Source organism: Pseudochaenichthys georgianus, chromosome 9, assembly GCF_902827115.2.
Source record: "Pseudochaenichthys georgianus chromosome 9, fPseGeo1.2, whole genome shotgun sequence".
Lineage (NCBI taxonomy): Eukaryota > Metazoa > Chordata > Actinopteri > Perciformes > Channichthyidae > Pseudochaenichthys > Pseudochaenichthys georgianus.
This window is the reverse complement of record NC_047511.1, coordinates 8,228,595-8,253,167: the sequence shown is the minus strand read 5'-3', so window position 1 is coordinate 8,253,167 and position 24,573 is coordinate 8,228,595. Positions and strand designations below refer to the sequence as shown.

Genomic DNA, 24,573 nt, shown 5'->3' with positions numbered 1-24,573 from the left:
TGCCCCAATAAGAAAACCCACTAATAATAGGTTTCTATTAGATTTCAATTAATTTAACAACGGACAGTTTTCAATATCACATTTCTACTCTAAAACCTAAAAAAACATATACATTTCTTTTTTAATATCAAAAGACAGTAAACAGTTTAATGTCCTTCCTAGCATCACTTTTAAACCCTAACTTTAACAGTAAAACATAAGCATTGAAGTCCAATGGTCAGCCAGGCAGCCGTATTTTGGTGAAAGTAGTTTTAAAGTCAAAGCATTAACACAATGTATACACGGTTTAAAATAGGTTTACTTCAGAAACTTCCAAGATCTTCCGACTACATTGTAGTAAGTGTTATATGTTTACATGTGTGTGTGTGAGGCATTTTAAAGACTTGTTCACAGCAGTAATCATGCCGGAAAGACTTCTGTAAATGGATCTTTCTTTCGTCATTTAGTGTATGTTACAGCGCAGACAAACTACCCAGACTGCCAACTGAGCAGCTCTGCCGTTAGACATTCCTACTGTTAGTTATTCTGTAAATTCACAAAACCACAACAGCTACAGACATCAAAGCCCCTCTGAAGCTCCTCTGTCACAGAGACTTATCCAGCAGGACAGACACGGACACGATCCTCCTGCAGAACAAAGAGTGGAGCGGGAACGAGGTCGGGTGCAGTCTGCTGCTATCGACCAGCCGGCGTCTGTTACCGACTCCTTCGGGTAGCTCAGTGCGGTAAAATAACGTTGAGCAGTTTCGTCCTGGCAAAGTGACAGCAGCAGCAGCAGCAGCAGCAGCTTTAATCACTTTCCCCTCAACGATCAGTGACGCTTCAGCTCACGTCTTATCTTCATCCCTTAAAACGGGACAGAATGGGGAGTCAACAAGTACAGATGGTGTTCAGTCACATGTTGATAGGACTGGTGGGACCAGAAGGAGGCAAGTACAACAAGTCTGTTTGCAGCGCTACTTACATTTCACTGTAATGCAAGGAAATCTGACGCTTGTAGGACTTTTTGTAAAAACCTGACATCAGGTTTTTTAGATCAACCAATTAGTTGTAATTACATTAAGTAATTCCAAAGTGTCATTGGTTTATTCCGCTCATAAGCCGTTTCTCGTTTCTCAAATGTTCGCCCCCTCGACTACTCCATCCTCCAGCAGTGACCCGGTCGTTGATTTCAGTGTGCCATCTTGAAGGATATCCAAATTCTTCGAATGCACATTAAGGATTGAGGAGGCTATGAGGAGGCTGTGAGGAGCTATGAGGGGCTATGAGGGGCTATGAGGGGCTATGAGGAGCTATGAGGAGCTATGAGGGGCTATGAGGAGCTATGAGGAGCTATGAGGAGGCTATGAGGGGCTATGAGGGGCTATGAGGGGCTATGAGGAGCTATGAGGGGCTATGAGGAGCTATGAGGAGCTATGAGGAGGCTATGAGGGGCTATGAGGAGCTATGAGGAGCTATGAGGAGCTATGAGGAGGCTATGAGGAGCTATGTGGAGCTAGGAGGAGGCTATGAGGAGCTATGAGGAGCTATAAGGAGGCTATGAGGAGCTACGAGGAGCTATGAGGAGGCTATGAGGAGCTACGAGGAGCTATGAGGGGGCTATGAGGAGCTATGAGGAGGCTATGAGGAGCTATGTGGAGCTAGGAGGAGGCTATGAGGAGCTATGAGGAGCTATGAGGAGGCTATGAGGAGCTATGAGGAGGCTATGAGGAGCTATGTGGAGCTAGGAGGAGGCTATGAGGAGCTATGAGGAGCTATGTGGAGCTATGAGGAGGCTATGAGGAGCTATGAGGAGCTATGAGGAGCTATGAGGAGGCTATGAGGAGCTATGAGGAGCTATGAGGAGCTACGAGGAGCTATGAGGAGCTATGTGGAGCTATGAGGAGGCTACGAGGAGGCTATGAGGAGCTACGAGGAGCTACGAGGAGCTATGAGGAGGCTATGAGGAGCTACGAGGAGCTACGAGGAGCTACGAGCGAGGAACCACTGATGTATTTTCCATGGATGCATCTTTAGCCCAAGTTACTGCCACATTACATTTAAATAAAAACCAAATATATAATTGTTCATAAACACTGTGTTGCTCATCTGATAGAGATAATACAATACAGATGATGGTGCTGTGCCTCCTTACATATCCAATTGATGTTGATTGAAAATGACCACTCCAAGGAAAGGATTTCTCAATTTCTCTTTAAATGCCTCTTTCCTCGACTCCTCTATCCTTGATTTTCCTCCTCGACTCCTCGACACGCGTCTCCCATGTTCAAGACAGGAGTTGAGGGATCAAGGGGAGGCAAACTGGGATGAAGTAATATCACTTGTCTGTGTTAGTTGTAAGGGTCGAGTTGCAGACGAAACAGGTGGGTTTTCAGTCTGCGACAGAAGATGTGTAGACTTTCAGCAGTCCTGATATCAACAGGGAACTTCCATCATCTTGGAACCATAAGGCAAACAGGGGTGTTTTCTAGAGGGGTCCCTGGGTCAGTTAGTATCTCACTGTGAGTCATAATATCTAACAATACCTCACTGACTTACAGACTTACAATTAAGCTGACCAGAGCACAATAGTCCAACATTTGCTCTCAACTGATCTCTGACCTAGCCACAACAAAAGAAGAGACAAGACAAAGGGATCCAGGAGCCTCATCCCTTTGCTTTCTACAAGTCCTCTGGTGGATTCATAAAGTTACAACTGTATAGAAAACACTGGAACAATAGAGCAGCAGAGAAAACAGCAGTTTGACAGGCTCCATAGTCCAGCGAGTATCGGTGCTGAAAAGCTGCCGACCACACAGAATCTCTGCTCCGTCTCCTCAGCGGGGAAAATAAAGTTGAGCGTTTTCCTCCTGACAAAGTGACAGTGGCAGCTTTAATCTATTCGTGGCACCATCCGAAAGGAGATAACTCCCCGAGGCCATCGATCCGCTAAAGATTCCTGACGCCCGTCCATGATTGTCTTTGTCCCGCTCTGCCTCCACCGAGACTCTGAAGTGCTGATGAAAAGGTTCGGGGGTTCCCTCCGATTGCTTATTAAGAACGCTGATTTGCTTTAACCGGATTTCTCGTCGCCAATTGTCGTTTCACTTTTTACACCGTGATCTCTTGTTCCTCTTTCCCTCTCTAATTGTATTCTCCTCGGCCTTTGGCTCGCCACGTCAATGACAACTTTGGATTTCTCTGATTGCTTATTAAGGACGTTCATTTCCTTCGGCTTTCCCCTGATACCTGTCCTTTAGATTTCCCAAATCCCTTATTCTGCTTTCTTCCCTTTCTTTAATACCCCTTACTCTGTCCCCCCCGTCGCCCTCCTGCCCTTTCCCTTAATGCTGACCTCTGTGTCCACTGGGGGAATCTGTATTGTCCTCTCCCGCTGACGAGATGACAGCGCGACAACGGAAGCTTCCAGGAGGCCCTAATTGCAGCGAGGCTTGCCTTCTCATTATATCAGTCTTCAGTTGCAAGCGAAAGAAAAAGCCAGTGAGCTGTCAGAGATTCCTTACCAGCTGCTGACGCTGTGATGGAGATGCTTCTCTTTTCCCACTGATGCTCTCACAGTTGATACATTCATTTATTAGGAACACCAGTTATTCATATGATCTGCCTGTTAAACATGGTGTGGTGAATATGTGTTTGAGGAAGTTATGTTGAGTTTAATTGGTCAATTATTTCTGTTGGCGTGTGCTTTGCCCAGCCACCCCTCTGATCCTCCCACAACTGCATGTTGGGAGTTTATTTAAGTGATAAGATTAAGGATAGACGTTTATATGAGAGCGAAACATCTCTTCAGCCTCAAATTAAGAGTGTGCAAACAGCGAGCGCGTATTAAGAGCATACTTGCCAACCCTCCCGATTTTCGCGGGAGACTCCCGATTTTATTGCCCCCTCCCGGTTTCCTCCCGCGGTCACATTTCTCCCGATTTCTGACAAAATCAGATTTACTCAGGACTGTTTCCACTCGGATTTTAATACAGCTACACCATTGTTTGGTTTCCATGGTAGCTCGTTTCATTAGTAGCGCGCGCAAATGAAAGTCTGAGAGGGTGAGGATAGGACTCGCAGTCACAGAAAACAGAACAAGAATCGACAACTCGACCCTCTGCTCACTCCTTTCCAGCCCACACACATGCTCCGTGGTGCTACAGGCAGTGCACTTACCACTACAATAAGCATGTTAATGTTAATCTAATACAGCTCCGGCGATCCCCCCCCCTCCCCCCGCGGTGGTTTTGAAATGCTCCCGATTTCTGAGGTCTCAAGGTTGGCAAGTATGACTAGGAGCACAAACTAAGAGCACATATTGATGTGTAAATTAAGAGTTCAAATCAAAAGCGCAAATTCTGAGTGCAAACTAAAGTCATTACGGTGAATTCACTGAAACTGTCCAGGATACACATTTGAAAGGCCCGCTTTTCATAAAAAGGTAACAACACAGACCAAGTACAAAACACACATCAACGATGGAAACAAGATGAAATGACGTATAACAGAACAATATCAACCTCTGTGCCCAATGAACGAAGAGATCCCACAACATGATGAGGGAAATTATTAAATGTTTGGGTTGCTATCAATTCTACTGCATGACGAAGCGATATTTCAAAAGACTGAATGTACTATTCCTAACCCAAATGTATCAGTTCTAAAATGTACTTTATGGCATAGACATGACTCTAAGAAAAAGTGACCTGCCAAGGATGCCAGTAGGATATATCTAGGGTGTCAGAGGGTGCATTAGTCGGCTAACAGCATGTCAGTTAGTTAGCTGGCTCCCATATGTGAGTGAAACTGGTGGGTCCAGTCGCAGCGTGCAGCAGGGACAGGGAGCGAGGGTCAGGTTGGCGGATGGGTGGGGGGTACTCACTGTTACTTACTTGAACGGCTTCTCCCCGGTGTGCGTGCGGATGTGGTTGTTGAGCGTTGTGGCGCCAGCGAACGCACGACCGCAGTATCCACATTTGAAGGGTCGGTCGCTTGAGTGTGTCACCACGTGGTTCCTCAAATCTGATGGCTGAGAGAAGGACTGGGAGCAGTGGCCACACTGGTACGGTCTGAGGAGAGAAAGGTGTATGCGGACGTTTAGAAACCTTTAGCCCATGGGGTCTTGGGTATAATAAAGAGGACCTATTGTGATGTTCGAGACGTTCTCTGTCCTGTCGTGTGTTCTCGAGGGTTGTATGCCTGTTAGCGGTCTGCAAAGGCTAACATCCACAGTTCCCTCCAGGTGGAGTTCAATAGGTTGACAAGAGACAACACACAAGTATGAATCTGAAAAGGAGCATATCATGTCCTCTTTCTAACCGTCTGTCCAACAATGAGCCATTACCAATATGCCCATAGAGTCAGATGGAGATGTGTCAAATGGCAGAGAGACAGCGGCAAGTCACCTTTATTCAAACTCAACCAAACCCATGTTGGCTACTCTTTCCAATGTTCCACCAATCCCCAAAGTCACCAAGTCGGATGTGAGATGCCGGCTGAGCAACGCAATGGCTGGCAGATGATTTCTTGTCATCGCAGATATCATTTACTGCTTTTGCACATTCAGACATTGATTGATAAATCACAGGACCCTCAGATACGAAGAATGCAAAGGGACACACGTTGCACCTTCACACACACACACACACATAGTTAATTACCCCAACAAAAAACACATCTGGGACACACATTAAGGGAGAGCAATAGACAGAGAGGGATGAGGCAAGAGAGGTCTGTAAACACAGATAACACACACACACACACACACACACACACACACACACACACACACACACACACACACACACACACACACACACACACACACACACACACACACACACACACACACACACACACACACACACACACACACACACACACACACACACACACACACACACACACACACACACACACACACACACACACACACACACACACACAGGTCAGGGAAAGTCAGACACTGCCCTGTAACCATGGCAGCATGACCCTCATCAACGATGCAGGCCGAGATCATGACTGAACCATTTATCACTGTGTGTGTGTGTGTGTGTGTGTGTGTGTGTGTGTGTGTGTGTGTGTGTGTGTGTGTGTGTGTGTGTGTGTGTGTGTGTGTGTGTGTGTGTGTGTGTGTTGTTAGAGAGAGTGAAAAAGAGACAGTAACAGAACAAGAAAAGAAGATATAGATACATATAAAGAGATTATGTGTGTGTGTGTGTGTGTGTGTGTGTGTGTGTGTGTGTTTCTCAAATGGGAGCCCACAGTGGGAGTGAATCAGACTGAAACAAACGACCAATCAGTAGCAGTGTGTCTGCTAATAGAGTGTCCAGCTTCCATACAGCAGCTGATCTAATCTCACACTCTTCTATTGAGCCGAACACACAGCCGGCTGCGAACAGTATCTTCTTATTTAGTTTTAACGTAATGGACACTACTTCAGTTTGATCTCTGCTCATATCTCTACACCCCCTCGCTGTCTCCATACGATAGTTACAGCTTCATTCCCTTTTTACAAATGTACCAAATAATTATCTGCGCTTCAAACACATATTAAAAGCGTAAGCAATAATGTATGATATTTGAGGGAGTTCTTTTCACAGAAATATGAAATGGATATAAGACAGGGATTTCACTTCCGAACAAAACCAGAATGCAAACGGTAATAAAGGATTGTTTGTTGAATTACATGAGATTTACATTGGTTGTTTTCTAGTTGTTCTAGAGAATCTTGAACTTAACATCGGTATGCGATACTCAATATCTGGGATATAGCTGAGTTTTCTAAGACAAGACTAAAATATCCAAACTTTGAGTCAACTAAAACTTGACTAAAGTAAAACAGTAAAAGGTTAAATAAATATAATCTAAAAGAATGACAAGAACATCTGACAAAGGACTCAAACTAACAATATATAAAACAAGAGCTGACAAAATGAACAATGCATTATAAACACCAAAATGGTTTGCCCGCTCGTCTCTTTCTAATTTATAGTAAGTAACCCACCCTTAAGATGTCATTAGATGTTAAAACCTGCTTCATTCACTTGAGGCTTTGCCACAACACCCAACGACTGAACCGTCGGCCACAGACAGCGATGCAATTCATGTCTTCAATAAGCAGCGGATGCAGCGCTGCAAGGTCACAAACAAACCTCATTCTTTTTACTTGTGAAAGTTCACACTCATGGCATTTATTGAGTGAAATAGAAAACGAAGGAATTGTAAAAACTAGTGAAAAGTGATAAAAAAGAAATAATGTGATTAAATGTTGTTAACTACATGTACAATCATCGTCAACACTTCAATTTCCCTTGCCGTTATATACGAAAAAATACAAACTATAACATTTAAAACACTGTTAATAGCCACCAAATGGTTATAACTGCGTTAATCAGCTTTAATCCTTATTCCTCAGTTCAACAAAAGTTTCAAAAGTTAAACTGCTGCTGAGGGAATATCATATTTGTGATGTTTATTCACTTTGATTCCTTGATTCATTTAAATGTCTGTGGAACCGTACCTTCAAATAGTGTAAGCTTAAGGTCTTATTTGAACAATGTGATCGCATGAGTCCTTTTGATATGATTGCAGATCTACTGTAAGCTAGCGAGCTAACGTAGCTAACCCAGACAAAACACTTACAATTATGAAACAGACTAACTCGTCAACAGTGACAGATGGCCAACTTTATGATCCCTGAAGGTCAACAACGTGTATCACTTTTTAGTGTCCCTGTTTCCCTTGTGTTTTGAGCTTTTTGCAGCATTTCGTTCTGCTTCTATATTTACATAATTGTTTAAATGTGCAGCGTGGGTTGGCCACCGTACACCCTAATGGATTTCAACATAACATTTCCACTGCTGCACTAATATCCATATTACACATGGTGGAGGACATATTATGTACCGGTCGTGTATATCCTTCAGAGGCAATAACACACACACACACACACACACACACACACACACACACACACACACACACACACACACACACACACACACACACACACACACACACACACACACACACACACACACACACACACACACACACACACACACACACACACACACACACACACACACACACACACACACACACACACACACACACACACACACACACACACACACACACACACACACACACACACACACACACACACACACACACACACACACACACACACACACACACACACACACGGTCAGTTGCTGAATGGTCTCTGCGGCGGCGCGACTGGGACACATTCCCTTGTGCCACTCGCAGTCGGAAAATAAAGCGATTCTTATTCTGAAACCAATAAGGAAAAACTCTGACATCAGTACCTAACAAATAGGTAAACACCCCAGAACTAGATATAAACAAATAGACCAACAACTCCAATGCTCCAATAAATCACAAACACCTACTGTACCCTGAGAGGATGTAGACACACACAAACACACACAGAGGTTTGTAATAAGAGTAAAATAGTGTTATATAAAATCGAAAAATTCTCACTTGCAGTTTTCCACATAAAAGGCGTCTCGCCGTGGGGGTGGGTTCATTTATCAGCCGGCTGGTCTATAAGTTCACGCCTCAGTGGGCCGCACCACTATTTATTAGGTGGGTTTTCTATGAAGAGCTGCATTGATTGTGAATAGTTTAAGTTGATGAATGTGTGGATATTATTTATTAAGGCAGCAGGCCGGGAGATTAATGCCCGGTTATTGTTTATTACAGTGAAGAGAGAGAGAGAGAGAGCGAGAGAGAGAGAGAAGGGGAAGCGCACACACACACACACACACACACACACACACACACACACACACACACACACACACACACACACACACACACACACACACACACACACACACACACACACACACACACACACACACACACACACACACACACACACACACACACACACACACACACACACACACACACACACACACACACACACACACACACACACACACACACACACACACAGGGTTTTGCACAGACAAGCACATGCAAATGTTTTCTTGGGCCCAAATGAATTTAATAAGCTATCTTTTGCACACAATCACATGGATGCATGAATCACCATTCACGGGGTTCGGGTATGTGTAGCTGAGAAAGAAGCTCATGCAGCTCAGGCTGCGGCCACACGAGGACGAAAACGGCTAAACGCATAGGATTAAGGCAAACGCAATCACAAACAAGCTTCCGTCCACACGCAATAGTTATCCGGATAGTGTCTGCCCACACGAGACCGCTCCGTTTAGCTCCAACCGCTGGAGAAGCTGCAGTACATGCAGGAGCCTGTACGTGGCGCTGTAACTTCCTCCACAAAAGCAGCGAAGAAGCATTGTTGTCATGGTTGCCCTTCTGTTTATTCTCCGCGGTGGGGGCCGAGGCAGAGTTTTTCGCCAGTCAGCGTGTATTAAAGTTTAAATCTTCCGGACAAAATGATAAAAGTGCCGGTCAAAGGTCTTCTTTGTTATTTATTGAGCTTTAAAACAAATGAATAACGACTCTATATATTATAATAATAAAATACACGGAGCCTCTCTTTTTCCTCCCTCTCTTCGGACAGCGTCAGTGTCTGTCTCATGCAGCAGCTCATCCAGTAATCAGTGACCCGGCCGACTGTAAAAATAAACATATTTATAACTAGTTTAGGTAGGCTAGTTTGAGAGGTGTCTCCGTCCTGTCAGATTAGACTTCACTCGCGAGAGAAAGAGAAATAATCTGAATTCAGGGTGCAGTTTACTTTGACGTGGGGGTCATTATTGCTGTAGATGTTGCACAAACAACTGTAGCATGGTCAATAGCGTCCGGAGCACGATAGCAACTCTGCGATCCGCCATTGTTGTTGTTGTTGGTGGCGAAACACTTCAGCACTGGCGCGGGGTAAGCGGAGGTGAGCGGGAGAGGTGGGGAGAGGCGGGGCTATTGCGCAATCACTATCAGTGATCTGAAAATGTCCGTATAGGGCGCACACACAGAGCCGTTTGACCCCCCAGAGAGTTGCGTATGCCTTTCTATCCACCTTAGGACCCGTTATCGTTTCCTCAGTCGTTTAGTGCCGTATTCGGTCGTCCTCGTGTGGCCGAACGGTCTATATGACACTAAACAGTAACGCAAACGACCAAATTCGTCCTCGTGTGGCCGCAGTGTGACTGAGCAAAACCTGAACACTGAAATACACGTATGACTGGTTAGAGTGTGGGAAGAAGTCCTAAGATCGTAAACCTCGTCTGCTCCTCTAGGCATGTCTATACCCTACTGAGTTTATGTAAGACACTTTGGATAAATGTGTCAGCTAAATGTTATTTAAAATGGAAAAAGTGCTAAAGCAAACGATTACTATTTAAGCTTGAGAACGAACAGAAGCAACGTTTTCTTCAGGATCACAGCTGGACACTGAAAACACATCTGTCAACTCTGTTTGGGTTTATGCTGAAGGTGAAGTCTGCGATTCTGATTGTTGATCCTTGAACTCAACACTCAAACACCCCCCCCCCCCCCCCCCCCCTCCCCCCTCACATTTCTCAAGATGTACATTGTGGATCAGAATCACAAACATTTTTCAGGGGACTTCTGAAAACAGTTAAAGTGCAACACTTGACTAGCGATCCAACATGTTGTACGTGATAGGCTAAGGGGCGGGACATCAACAGAGCCGGCCATCTAACCAATCAGAGCAGACTGGGCTCTGGTTTCAGACAGAGGGTGAAAAGAGGTGCTGCAGCACAGGCAGTATGAGGAAACGCATGGAGACATGTCCCAGTAGAGGAATACATGAACCTATGAACAACATGCCCTCTTAAGGTCTCATCTCCATTACATACGTTCAAACGACGGACCAGCATCTCTCTCAATACTCGTTAGCATTCCCAGTTCTTCCGGCCGACAGTGTTACAGTATGTTGACAGCGAAGAGAAGCATTTTCAGAGTAAACGCTGCGTCAGGCAAACAAAAACACAAAATAGACGCTTCGATTTGATCCACTGGCAAACTAATAACACTCGGTCTGGAAGGGCGTTGAGAGTAGAACAGGCTGCCATGTTGTTCCCACTTACCCTCGCCTCGATGTGTGTGTGGTTGGATCTATGAAACAAGTCATTTTCAACACGTCCGTGACATGTGGGCTGGGACAATAAACATTGTGTCGCCTTTCAACACAGCATGTGGTAAGAACAACAGTCGTGTCAACGCGTCTCTGTGAGCTGACGAAAGAGACAACATGTGTGTGAGAGGAAAACTCACAGGTCCAATAACACTATATGGGAGTGATGTTTCTTGCCACACATTCTGTACATGCTTCCATTTAATCAGACAGAGGTTAGAGGTGAACAAGGTGGTCAGGAGTGGCTGAAGGACACACGCTCATAGGGAGGGGCCCTATTCTGCTCACTTTCACTTTCATGGTCGTACTCTTTGCTTCTACTGGGACATGTCTTCATGCTTTAATGTTCAAAAAGCTCTTTATTCTTCTCATGCCGCCTGTGCTGTGCCTCTTTTCACCCTCTGTCTGAAACCAGAACCTAGTCTGCTCTGATTGGTTAAATGGCTGGCTATCTGTGAGTGGTCTACCACGTAGAGATGTCCTGCCCCTTGCCATGTGTTGGAGCGCTAGCCAATAGAAGTGGGAGTATCCTAGTGATGTCACTGAGAGCTGAAGTAAACAAAGAAGTCCAATGGGGGCGTTCAGGCAGGGGGGGGGGGTGTAACACACCACAGGAAATAGGGATTCTTTAATAAACTCCAAATTATGTTTAATGGGAATTCAAATCTTAGATCTCTTTATCACTTAAATACAGAGGTTAATAAATACTTCAAGACTAGAACAGGAACATTGTCTATTCCAGTGGTAACGAGTACTTAGACCTTTTACTTCAGTCAGGGGAACAACACTATGGTTTAGAAATTACATTTTTTATTTTGTGTGCTTTGAATTATATTTTGACTTGTTCTCAATGGATTCGTGTGCGTGTGTGTGTGTCCGTGTGTGTGTGTCTGTGTGCAGCATGCAGTGATGCAGAGTGAAGTGTGTTGATTGACCCGCGTGGAGTGGGTCTAATCCATACGGAGTTATATCTGCGCTGCAAGGACGGCCCGTCTGTCCGCCTGTGTATGAAGACATCATTCCCCCCCGAGACCAGCAGCTATAAATCACTGCTGCCGCCTCGTCAATACACAATCAATGGCTCTCTAAACACACACACCAACACACACATATACTGTTCATGTGCGCGGACATCCAAACACAAATAGAATCACTGGTGGACCCCCATACAACACGCTAAACTCTCTTTCCTTCATCTACTCTTCTCTCTTCTCCGCCAAGCATCCATCTCTCTTTTCTTTCCCTCTCTCTCTCTCTCTCTCTCTCTCTCTCTCTCTCTCGACTGTATCGACCAACCTATTAAAGCAGAAAGCTCACATAAAGCCCTCTCATCAACCAGCTGTTCTCATCAGATGAGCCTCCAATAAGAACCATGCCATGTCATCAAAGAGCCTTTTCTTGTTTTAGGGTGGTGAAGATTGAGGGGGAATTGTTGTCATCGAGGGAGCTTGTAGACGTTTTAATACATTAATGTAGTCAATATTAAAATATAGGACTTTTGCTATATTCTTTGTTTTAGAGGACTTTTGCTCATTTTCTGATTTCTTTCAGGAACAAAGAGCTCTTTGAATATTAAAGCACGTTAACATGTCACAGTCGAGGCACAGCATACACATATGAACCGGGAAATGTGCATGTCCTCTTTAAGTCTGATGCCAGACAAAAACACTTTTCATTATAATGCAAACATGGCAGATAAAAATAGATTTTGAAGGAGTTTTACAAGCCCGTCCATCACAGTGATGGATCGGTATTAGTTGCTCCTGCGGCTACACACTGGGAAAAAAGAATAAAGTCATTTTTCAACACATCTGTGTTAGTGTTAGATGCAAATATGCGCTCACTGTTGGGTGATTAATTTACCAAATGTCAACAGTCTTGTTTCAGCCTGAAATGCAAACATTTAAATTGGGTTTTTATGTTTTTCTTCAGCTCAAACAACAATGATGTTAAAACGTAAAGCATTTTAAAATCAACAAATCATTTATATGTTGAGACATTGAGCAACTAGTCCATCATATACTTACATTATGTCATAGTCAAATATGATAAGCAAGGCTGTGCTACAGAAGGTACTATTCTATTCACTCAATGTGGACACATTTCTACTTTCTACTATAATGTCTATATTTGCTTTCACTTGAAAGACACGAACACATGTTTGTATTTGATCTATAATGGTGTATGTAGGAGTGTGTGTTATAATGAAAACACAACACAACTAAACAGGAGATAATGATAGTTGATCAAAGGCTAATTGGACTCAACAGAAGACGTTCAATACAAACTCATTGACAGCTAATGTCCGTAGGGACACAATGATGAAGGTCAAACTTAGACGTGCCATCCACTTTGCATGCTTCAACAATCACAATCTAACAATGGATAATTAGAGATCATTTAATATGATGTAACTGATTGATGTTGAATACAATATTCATTTGCAAGTTAGAAAGCGGTCTGACTTCCCAAAGGTCAAATGGAAAGTATCAAACCCAATACAATTGTCTTATAACTGAGGCTATTCTGAGGGAACCTTTAAGAACTCAAACATGTGGAGCTTGTAATATTTTATTATTTTACCAAATGTATATTTCTTACCGCCATTTGCGTTTTCTTCCCCTTGCTTTTTGGGGTTTTCCCTTTCTGTCGTTTGTTATATACTTTGTGTGCATTTGAATGGTCTGCAAAGCTACAATCCCAAAGCTCCCTCTCCCCCCCCTGCCTGAAACGTCTCCGTTGGACTCTTATATTTACTTTCGTAACATAGTGACATCACTGTGTGACACTTGCGGTTCTATACTGTAGGCCAGCGCTCCAACACAGTGTAAGTATAGCCCCCCTCTAACGCTTCTATGTCTCGGAACTGCAAAAGAGAACATGAACCTCCTCCCTTTGCTCAAAGCAATTCTCCGTCAATCCGCTAAACACACACCAATGGCTCTGTGAGTACATTTAAAAACAAACCATGTTAACCATGTTGTTATATTGCTTATTACTAATGCAATTCAAGTTGAATTTAGCACTGTTATATCATAGACATAGTTAGCTGATTTAGGATACTTTTTATTTGTCAGAAGGTGTGATAATAACTAATGCTGAATGCTTCCAATGAAAAGGTTTTACAACATACCTGACCATCAAAATTGGAAATCAAATCAAGCCTAAATACTTCTTCATATTCTGCATATGGTCAAATCCTCCCATTTGACTTAAAACGAGTCCCTGTGGATAGGAGCACAAGCTACAGCAAACATAAACAATATAAACACAATTAAAACCTCTGTTTGGTAAAGTATATATCTATATATAAAAACAATTTATTGACATATGAATGCTGGCCAGATCAAAAGCTTCAGTTTTATATTTTGGAAAAGTTCTTGCCCTGTCAGTTATCACAGCTCTGGGTTCCTTCCGCTGTGCAGTGATGGAGTTCAACATTTAACATGCTCCATTACTCATGTGGGATTATTGCAGTCTTTAGTAATGGAGAATGTTTAACTGTATCCCTGGAAAAACAGAGGAGCCGTGTGCGGGGCCAAATCATGGACAAGGCATTGCTCGACGGTTCAAACAAAAGACTACATTAACATTGAATTCCTCTACAAAGTCAACTCTGTGATGACACTTTCAACCAGCTGTAAACTATCTTTCCTTTGATATACAAGCGTGATTAAATCCATCTGCACACGCTTGAGCAATAAACAACATCAGCCACCAGAATGATGTCTGAATTGTGAACACTGGAGATCAAAGTGTACTGTTTTCAGTAACAGCACCAAAAGCTGTTTTAAACAACAGTGCCGTAAACACATCAATCATAAAAGCAGTGCTTATTAATGTCTTTCACAGCAGTAGTTTATACGCCATTGCTTTGTGTCAAACCTGTAAGTGGAAGTGCAGTCCGTTTATGTTCAGATGTTTTTACGACTCATCGCTCATCCAAACTTTCACAGTGTCCCAAATCCGACACCGGTTTAAAACAGAATCGAAAGCAGCCATTGACATAAACAAACTGCACCTTTCGTGATGGATAATGTTGCAATGACACACGAGGGGAAAATGTCACCAAAGTCTAGAAAAAGAAATTGTCAGCGGAAAAAGCTAACCCGGAAGAGATGGAGCTGAAAAGAGGCTTTTCAAGGCTGATGTAAAGAGCCATCAGTCTTCAGGTCCAAATGTTCCCATCAAGTACACATCGATACATAAGTATGAAGGGAGGGGGAGGGAGGGAGGGAGGGAGGGAGAGGCCGTGTTATACAATAAAACAAATAAAAAAAGCCAAGCTACTTTATTCAAAGAGCAGAAATACTAATTCAAAGTGTGAAGACTGAGACCTGTTCCATTAAAGGTTATATAGATTGGTTACTAATTATTACAGTCAAGTAAAAAACAACATAAAGGGTTTAACAGCTCCAATGCTCCTTGAACTGGGTGTTCAACTACCAAAACAAAACCCTTAAACCTCATCAGAGTGAAATAAAACCACCAACACAAACACAGAAAATACCTATTAACATCCACTCGTAAAACACCATCCAGCTTATTCAGTAAATAAATCATAAAACAATGATTGCATTGCAATGATAGCAGGGTCACCTAATAGGATGGTTGTATTGGTTGAGTTTGTCTGCCATGTAACTGTTCAAGTTACTGTCAGTGCCAGAGCCCGAAACATGTTCCCTTTGGTGTAGCTTTCTGTCTGCCTTCTGCTGATTTCTGCTTTATCATAGTCTTTAAACCGCTTGTCTTTCTCTTTTATATTGTTCTCCTGTTCTTTTCTTTAGTGGGGACAGTTAAGCCATCATGAATCCAACATTTTGTGCACTCCATAAATATAGAAATGTCTATTCTGAGCATTGATATAACCGTAGGTCCTTAGATCAGAACGTTCTTAGCAATGGTCTGGTAAACGTAGCAGCGGACTGCTATTTAGAAATAGCAGAGTGTCCTGATGGATCAGATCAGAATTGAGTATTCAACTAAGCTGTACGATAAAACCATCTTTAAGCAAGGTAGAACTCTAAAATGACAGCTTTAATCTAGAGAACCCTATGATCCTCCTCAATGGCTACAATAGCTTAAGGACTACTCAATGTTTGCTAGAACCTCCTGAAGGACAACTTGAACTCCATACAAGACTCTGAATCCTTCCTCAATGACTTTAAAGGCCTCCCTTAACTACTACCTCCAATAGGATCCTCCTGAACGAACTCCTGAATACACATTTTTGCAAGTTTATAAGAGCCATATACAGTGGGACAACAAAGTATTTAGTCAGCCACCAATTGTGCAAGTTCTCCCACTTAAAAAGATGAGAGAGTCCTGTAATTTTCATCCTTGGTACACTTCAACTATGTAGGATTTTTAATGAATTAATTGGTAAATTCCTCGGTAAAATAAGTATTTGGTCACCTACAAACAAACAAGATTTCTGGCTCTCACAGACCTGTAACTTCTTCTTTAAGAGCCTCCTCCGTCCTCCACTTGTTAACTGTATTAATGGCACCTGTTTGAACTCGTTATCGGTATAAAAGACACCTGTCCACAACCTCAAACAGTCACACTCCAAACTCCACTATGGCCAAGACCAAAGAGCTGTCAAAGGACACCAGAAACAAAAGTGTAGACCTGCACCAGGCTGGGAAGACTGAATCTGCAATAGGTAAGCAGCTTGGTGTGAAGAAATCAACTGTGGGAGCAATTATTAGAAAATGGAAGACATACAAGACCACTGATAATCTCCCTAGATCTGGGGCTCCACGCAAGATCTCACCCTGTGGGGTCAAAATGATCACAAGAACGGTGAGCAAAACTCCCAGAACCACACGGGGGGACCGAGTCCATGACCTGCAGAGAGCTGGGACCAAAGTAACAAAGGCTACCATCAGTAACACACTACGCCACCAGGGACTCAAATCCTGCAGTGCCAGACGTGTCCCCCTGCTTAAGCCAGTACATGTCCAGGCCCGTCTGAAGTTTGCTAGAGAGCATTTTGATGATCCAGAAGAGGATTGGGAGAATGTCATATGGTCAGATGAAACCAAAATAGAACTTTTTGGTAAAAACTCAACTAGACGTGTTCGGAGGAGAAAGAATGCTGAGTTGCATCCAAAGAACACCATACCTACTGTGAAACATGGGGGTGGAAACATCATGCTTTGGGGCTGTTTTTCTGCAAAGGGACCAGGACGGCTGATCCGTGTAAAGGAAAGAATGAATGGGGCCATGTATCGTGAGATTTTGAGTGACAACCTCCTTCCATCAGCAAGGGCATTGAAGATGAAATGTGGCTGGGTCTTTCAGCATGACAATGATCCCAAACACACCGCCCGGGCAACGAAGGAGTGGCTTCGTAAGAAGCATTTCAAGGTCCTGGAGTGGCCTAGCCAGTCTCCAGATCTCAACCCCATAGAAAATCTTTGGAGGGAGTTGAAAGTCCGTGTTGCCCAGCGACAGCCCCAAAACATCACTGCTCTAGAGGAGATCTGCATGGAGGAATGGGCCAAAATACCAGCAACAGTGTGTGAAAACCTTGTGAAGACTTACAGAAAACGTTTGACCTCTGTCATTGCCAACAAAGGGTATATAACAAAGTATTGAGATGAACTTTTGTTATTGACCAAATACTTATTTTCCACCATAATGTGCAAATAAATTCTTTAAAAATCAGACAACGTGATTTTCTGGATTCTTTCCCCCCATTTTGTCTCTCATAGTTGAGGTATACCTAGGATGAAAATTACAGGCCTCTCTCATCTTTTTAAGTGGGAGAACTTGCACAATTGGTGGCTGACTAAATACATTTTTGCCCCACTGTATATAACCTCATGTAAACCAATCATGTCATCGCCCATTCATTGGGGTAACCAAGAGACACATAGCCACCATGACAGCCTGTTGGCTCATGATAAGTGAGCCAGTGATTGTCATTGAGCAAATTAGCTTAATATTCAACAAGATTGAAGCAAGACATCTGTAGTGTTCTCCAGAGTTCCTGATGGGGCATCTGTCGCTCAGGTCCATGGAGCTGTGAGGTTGAATTTGTACACAATATGTGTTTTGATTGCTTTAGAAACCCTAATAAAGGACATATTTACTAGAGCTGTTACTGAAAGGTTTTCTTATACTTCCTAGTTTAAATATATGCTTCAGAATACTTGATTGCACTCCTTCAACAACTTCCCATCATCCTTTTCCTTTTTTAATACAATCAAGTTTGGATTTGCATCACTTTTAGAACATGAATAGATCTAGAATACTTTGCAGCCTGCCCTACTGTGTTTCTGATTACAATGAAACAGAAGACAAATCATTCTCTGACTGACAACGTTAGGTCTGAGGAGAACCCACTACCATGTATTGATGTATTTATTGAATAGGCTTTTATATTTTATCATATTTATTGGTTTAGTCTTCCTTAATTTTACTGAGAAAGATCACTATTTATTTGATCGTGTTTTATTTTTTATTATCATACATTTTTCCTGCTGCGTCTCTTAAAGTGTTAAAGTGTTATATCGTGTACTCTTGTTGTATTTTTAATTGTGACATGTGCCTTGTTAAAGCACTTTGAGCTGCACCTTGTGCATGAAAAGTGCAATACAAATAAAGCTTATTATTATTATCATTATTAATATTATTTAGGTGTTAGTTCAAATGGTAAATGGACTGCATTTATATACCACTTTTACCACTTGTCTTTACAAATACAAATAGTTGTACAATTGGCCATGTCATTGGGAGCGATATGGGGTAAATCATCTTGCCCAAAGATACATAGTGTAGGTATGTTGACTGCAGTGGCTGGGATTGAACCCCCAACCTTCCAATTGGTAGATGACCACTCCCCCTCCCAGCCACAGTCTTAGTCCGGGAAAAGATGCTGTCTGGCCTGACACCAGGAGGAGTGCTTGACTAGGGGGCGGGCCTTTGGGCAGAGTGAAGCTTTGATGGGCATACAGGTCTCAACCCAGACCCCGATTTGAGTGTGAGGCACAGGTGGGCCTCGGAGCTTCAGGACTCTGGCCTGTTTGGCTTGTTCAGCTGAATTTGATCTGCTCCTCTGTCCCATAAAACCTTGCTGGTGACAGGCAGCTCCACATCGACCCTCCTTCCCCCCTCCATATCCAGCCCACATTTTTCTTCCCTATGAGTATTAGTTTATTGAATAAGTGGCATCTGTTTTCCTGGCCCCGTCACCGTAAGGCGAGGTATTTCTCACTGACACACGGCGTTGATTTATACGCTACTCGGACTCTCCCTGCAAAAAATAAAGCTAAGCAAAAAATGTCCAATACATCCTCCTTCCCCCCCGACACACATACACTAATGCAAACACACACATCTCTTCTTCCTCCCTCCCCGCTGTATATAATTAAGTTGGCAGATGTTATACACACTCAGACACTTTTACTCTCTCTTCACTCTTACCCACTAACTCCCACTTTCCGTCACACACAAACGGTGTGATGATGAGACAACCAAATAACAAATGACTAAATCAAATGTCTGGTTCACCGGCTTCCTCTGAAAAACTGCAACAACAGATTTGAACTTGAATGCTGTGTCATGTTCATCATGTTGATGCAAATAGATGTGTTTGTGGATATATTACAAATGAATCCGTGTATCTACCGTCCAATTGTTTTTCTTTATTAGACACGTAAACGGAAGAGCGTCTGAGAGGCGTTTTTGCTTTTCACCGTACTAACTGGTCAAATGGTCCTTGGAGCGAGGGGCGGGGCCAAACTCACGGAAGTGATTTCAAAACAAAAGCACTCGTTTGCTAAAATCACACTTTGAATCACTCCACAACGGAAACGGCCAAGACACACATTGAGCCCAGAGAATGGATGTTATTAAGGGCTGTAAATATAATAAGCCTGTGTCTAAAATGGACAACATGTTAGGAGATTTAAACTATACAGCGGTTCTGCACTGCGGTCACTCCGCCGCCTCTCGCGTTTGTTTTTTCAAATCAGCTGCTCTTCATTCCTGCTATATTTGACGAGTGATACAAATATGTTTTACCACAAGTTCTTAAGGAAACTGACTCTCTTGGACTCGGTTCTAGTTTGACTTCTACCAGAAATAAAATGAAGTACTTTTGCTGTGTACTTTGTGAGTAATCCTCTGTCATAGTCCCCTGCTGAGAACAACATCAAGCCACTTCTGCTAAGTTTGATGAGGGAATTCTTTTTTATTGCCATTAGTTCTTCGTGAGATTGATCCTGTTGGACTCAGTACTAGTGAAACCCTCACAAGTACTATGAAGTACTTACTGTGTACTTTTCCAACAATCCTCTGTCAATGTCCCCTCCTGAGAACAATAATGCATGTTTCTCTGCTATTTTGAATAAGCGTTAAAAAACCTTTCTTCATGAGACTGATATTGTTGGACAGAGTATTTTAAGAGGATGGTAGACTGCACACTGACACACTCTGTCACTCTTGTTGGCCTATTGATGATGCTGCTGTCTTTTAATATATAAAATATATATAAATACATATACTTGATCTGATCTGCTGCTCTGGTGTAACTCCTCTGAACTGCTCTGCATTCGATTTGCCCATTTCTGACCACAAGTTTGTAACCTTCAATGTCAAGTTAACATTACCCAAAGCAAATATGTCACGTTCCATCTCATTCCGTAACGTCAAGAATATTAACACGTCTGCTTTTTCTAATGGAATTAACAACCTCCCCTGCAAAGACTGCCTATCAACCACAGATGAGCTGGTCTCCCATTACAATGATGGACTCCAGAACCTTTTAAACATACATGCACCTCTGAAAACCCGGTCTGTCTCTTTCACCCGCTCTGCCCCCTGGTATACACCTGAGCTACGCCAGTTCAAAGCTAAAGGTCGTCATCTTGAACGCCTGTACACCAAAACTGGCCTTGTAGTTCATAAGGACATGTACAACAGCCACATACTCGCCTATAAGGATGCTCTTTCTTCCGCTAAATCAGCATACTATGCCAACTTAATTAGGTTAGGTGAAGGAAACACCAGAACTCTGTTCTCTACAGTCAACAGCATTCTGCAGCCACCGGCCTCTCTTGCACCCCACCTGTACTCAACCTCTCAATGTAACACCTTCATGACCTTTTTCAATGCCAAAATCAAAACTATTCACCAGCAACTGACCTCCTCCATCTATACATCACTTCACTCAACTCCGTATGCTCCCCTCTCCTCCCCACTATCCAGCTTCGAACTTCCCACTGTCGCTGAAATATCAAATCTCATTCGGAAATCAAAATCATCCACCTGCCAGCTTGACCCCCTTCCTACCGACCTAGTTAAAGCATGTCTACCTTCTCTCTCCGCTTTAATTACCGACATAATTCACTCCTCCCTTACCTCTGGTCTCGTCCCCTCATCCCTCAAAACAGGTGCAATAACCCCTATTCTCAAGAAACCTGGTGCGGACCCCAACAACTTGAATAATTTCCGCCCAATCTCTAATTTACCATTTGTCTCCAAGGTACTCGAAAAAACTGTTGCAGCCCAAGTCCATACTCATCTGAACAACAATAATCTTTTTGAAGAATTTCAGTCTGGCTTCCGCTCCTCACACAGTACAGAGACGGCCATGGTTAAAATCACAAACGATCTCCTAGTAGCAGCTGACTCTGGGCTCTTATCCATACTCATCCTCCTTGACCTGACTGCAGCCTTTGACACCATCTCACACCAAATCCTCCTTGACAGATTATCTTCCATTGGTATCACTGGCACATCCCACACCTGGTTTAGATCTTTCCTCTCCGGCCGTACTCACTTTGTCCAACTCAAACACTTCAAATCACAGTCCCATCCAGTCTTCACTGGTGTTCCTCAGGGTTCTGTCTCGGGCCCCCTCCTATTTATCATCTACCTCCTACCTCTCAGCCATATCTTCAGAAAATACGCAATCCAATTTCACTGCTACGCGGATGACACCCAGCTCTATTTTTCCACCAAACCCACTTCCACTCTCCCCCCCACTGCCCTTTCCGACTGCTTACTGGAAATCAAATCCTGGTTCTCATCCAACTTCTTAAAACTCAACAGTGATAAAACCAAGTTTCTCCTAGTTGGCTCCATGTCCACTCTGGCTAAAACTGACAAAATTCTTCCTCACTATTGACAATTCCACAGTCTCACCCTCCCCCCAAGTTAAGAGTCTGGGTGTCATCCTTGACAGCACCTTATCATTTGAAGCTCACATCAACAACATCACTCGATCTGCCTACTTCCACCTCCGCAATATTAACCACCTCCGCCCGTCACTCACACCCAACAGCACCGCCATCCTCGTCCACGCCCTTGTTACGTCCCGTATCGATTATTGCAACTCCATCCTCTCTGGTCTTCCTCACAAATCCCTACGTAAGCTCCAACAGGTCCAAAACTCAGCCGCCCGTATCATCACCAGAACTCCTTTCATTAATCATATCACTCCGGTTCTCCAACAACTCCATTGGCTCCCCGTTAAGCACCGCATAGACTTCAAAGTGTTGCTCCTCACCTTCAAGGCCCTTCACACTCTTGCACCTCCATATCTCTCTGAGCTCCTTCACATCTACACTCCCTCTCGTACTCTCCGATCCTCCTCTGCCTTCCAACTCTCTGTACCTTCTGCCCGCCTGATCACCATGGGGTCACGAGCCTTCAGCCACTCTGCCCCCCGTCTCTGGAACTCTCTCCCACAAGACATCCGCAATATGGACTCACTCCCAACCTTCAAATCCAGCCTGAAAACACACCTTTTTAAACTGGCGTATTCCATTTCTTAATCTCTGCTAAACTGATTGTTGTTTTTAAGTCTCTGTTTTTTAAGTCTTGTATTACTGTGTGCTCTTCTTTGTTGCTTGTTTTTAATTATGCTCTGTAAGGTGTCCTTGAGAGCTTTGAAAGGCGCCCATAAATAAAATGCATTATTATTATTATTAATATATGATTATTTCTCAGCCGCTAGTTCGTCACAGATTCTTCAGTCTCATCAGCCTCATCTTTCCATCAGTCCCAGTCAACGCCTCCAGCACACTTCCAGTGTCTGACTCCATATGATATTGTCCTGATGCTGTAAGGGTGATGCCCCGTGATCACACAGTGCCAAGGACCTCATAATATGTCTGTCATTAATGTTACATCACCCATTATAACAGTTCTCCTTCCTTTTTCTCTTCTCTTAACTGAATAGTGAGTCCTTTCTTTAAGTATAACCCAATGTAAAGTCCTTTTCCTGCACCATTTTAAGGCTTCAAAACAGGCATTTTTACTGTATGTGTTTGGAGAAATGACACAATCTATGGCCCAGAATTGTACTTTATAAACTCTGAATCTTGTGGTGCTTGAAGAATTACACACTGGCTAAGCCGGCCAGGTTATATATATATATATATATATATATGCCTTTTTTGGAGCCCTTTTTTGCAATATTTATTAAAATGTCACTAGTTATTTAAACAAACCACTATCTGAGGATAATACAAGCAACCATAAAACACCCTTTTTCTAGAGAGCCATTGCAGCCCATGAAGAATTTATCCTTCCACAAATCTTTTCAGCTGCTGTAAATTAGGGCTCTCTGTGCAGACAATTTAAAAATATTCTTCATTTACAGTATTTTTTAAAAAACTGTTCAGAAAGACTGCATCAATTATAAATATAATATAAATATTTGTATTAACTAACCAAAGTCAATTTAAATAGCGGGCAAAAATGGGTTAACTGCCATGCATGTGGTGTTTGATATAGTTTACGTTTAATAAACTATTTTAGGCAGAAAAACGTATATTGACCAAACCTTTTTTAATAGTTTACTACAATTTAGAAAGGTTTTTGTGAGAAATCATTTCAAAAGTAAACTTATTTTTCATTTTATATTTAAATTTGAAATGTTTGCACACAACATTATTAATTTATACATTTGTATAAATTTTTTTAAATGATGAATCCATTTATTTTAGTGTATTTCCTTGAGTCTCAGAGGCTGGGGAAGATATCATGTAGTTCAACATGCAAATGTTCTAATGCAAGTAAGTATAAGTATAACATGGAAAAGGAAATAAAATACGTTTCATAGGAGGATGTGGATTTATTTTCTCTCACCTCGTAATTACACAATTAAAGAATCTATAATTTAGCTCTGGCCTTCACTCACAAAAAAACATTTAGTTGAATTGGACACATTTTTCAAAGCTATTGACTGACATGCAATGACTGGGACTGATGGAAGAATCTGCGAGGAATGAACTGGAGCAGAGAAATAATTATATATTAAAAGACAGCAGCCCCATAAGAGGCCAACAAGAGTGACAGAGTGTGTCAGTCTGCTGAAGGATAGACCAGCTATCCAGGCCAGACTCTAAAGACTTTCCAAGGGGTACAAATGCTGCTGCCAGAGTACTGACTGGAAGTATTGCTGATATCAAGTCAACCATCCTCTTAAAATACTCTGTCCAACAATATCAGTCTCATGA

At 42.7% G+C, this 24,573-nt stretch overlaps 1 protein-coding gene across 1 annotated transcript in view; it reads right to left on the bottom strand.

Annotated features, from left to right (window-relative positions):
* prdm6 (PR domain containing 6) overlaps positions 1-24,573 on the bottom strand; it is a 133,153-nt gene that overhangs the window by 6,389 nt on the left and 102,191 nt on the right. Inside the window, 1 exon segment of the mRNA XM_071204328.1 lies at positions 4,875-5,051. Within this exon segment, the coding sequence (XP_071060429.1) occupies positions 4,875-5,051 (177 nt within the window).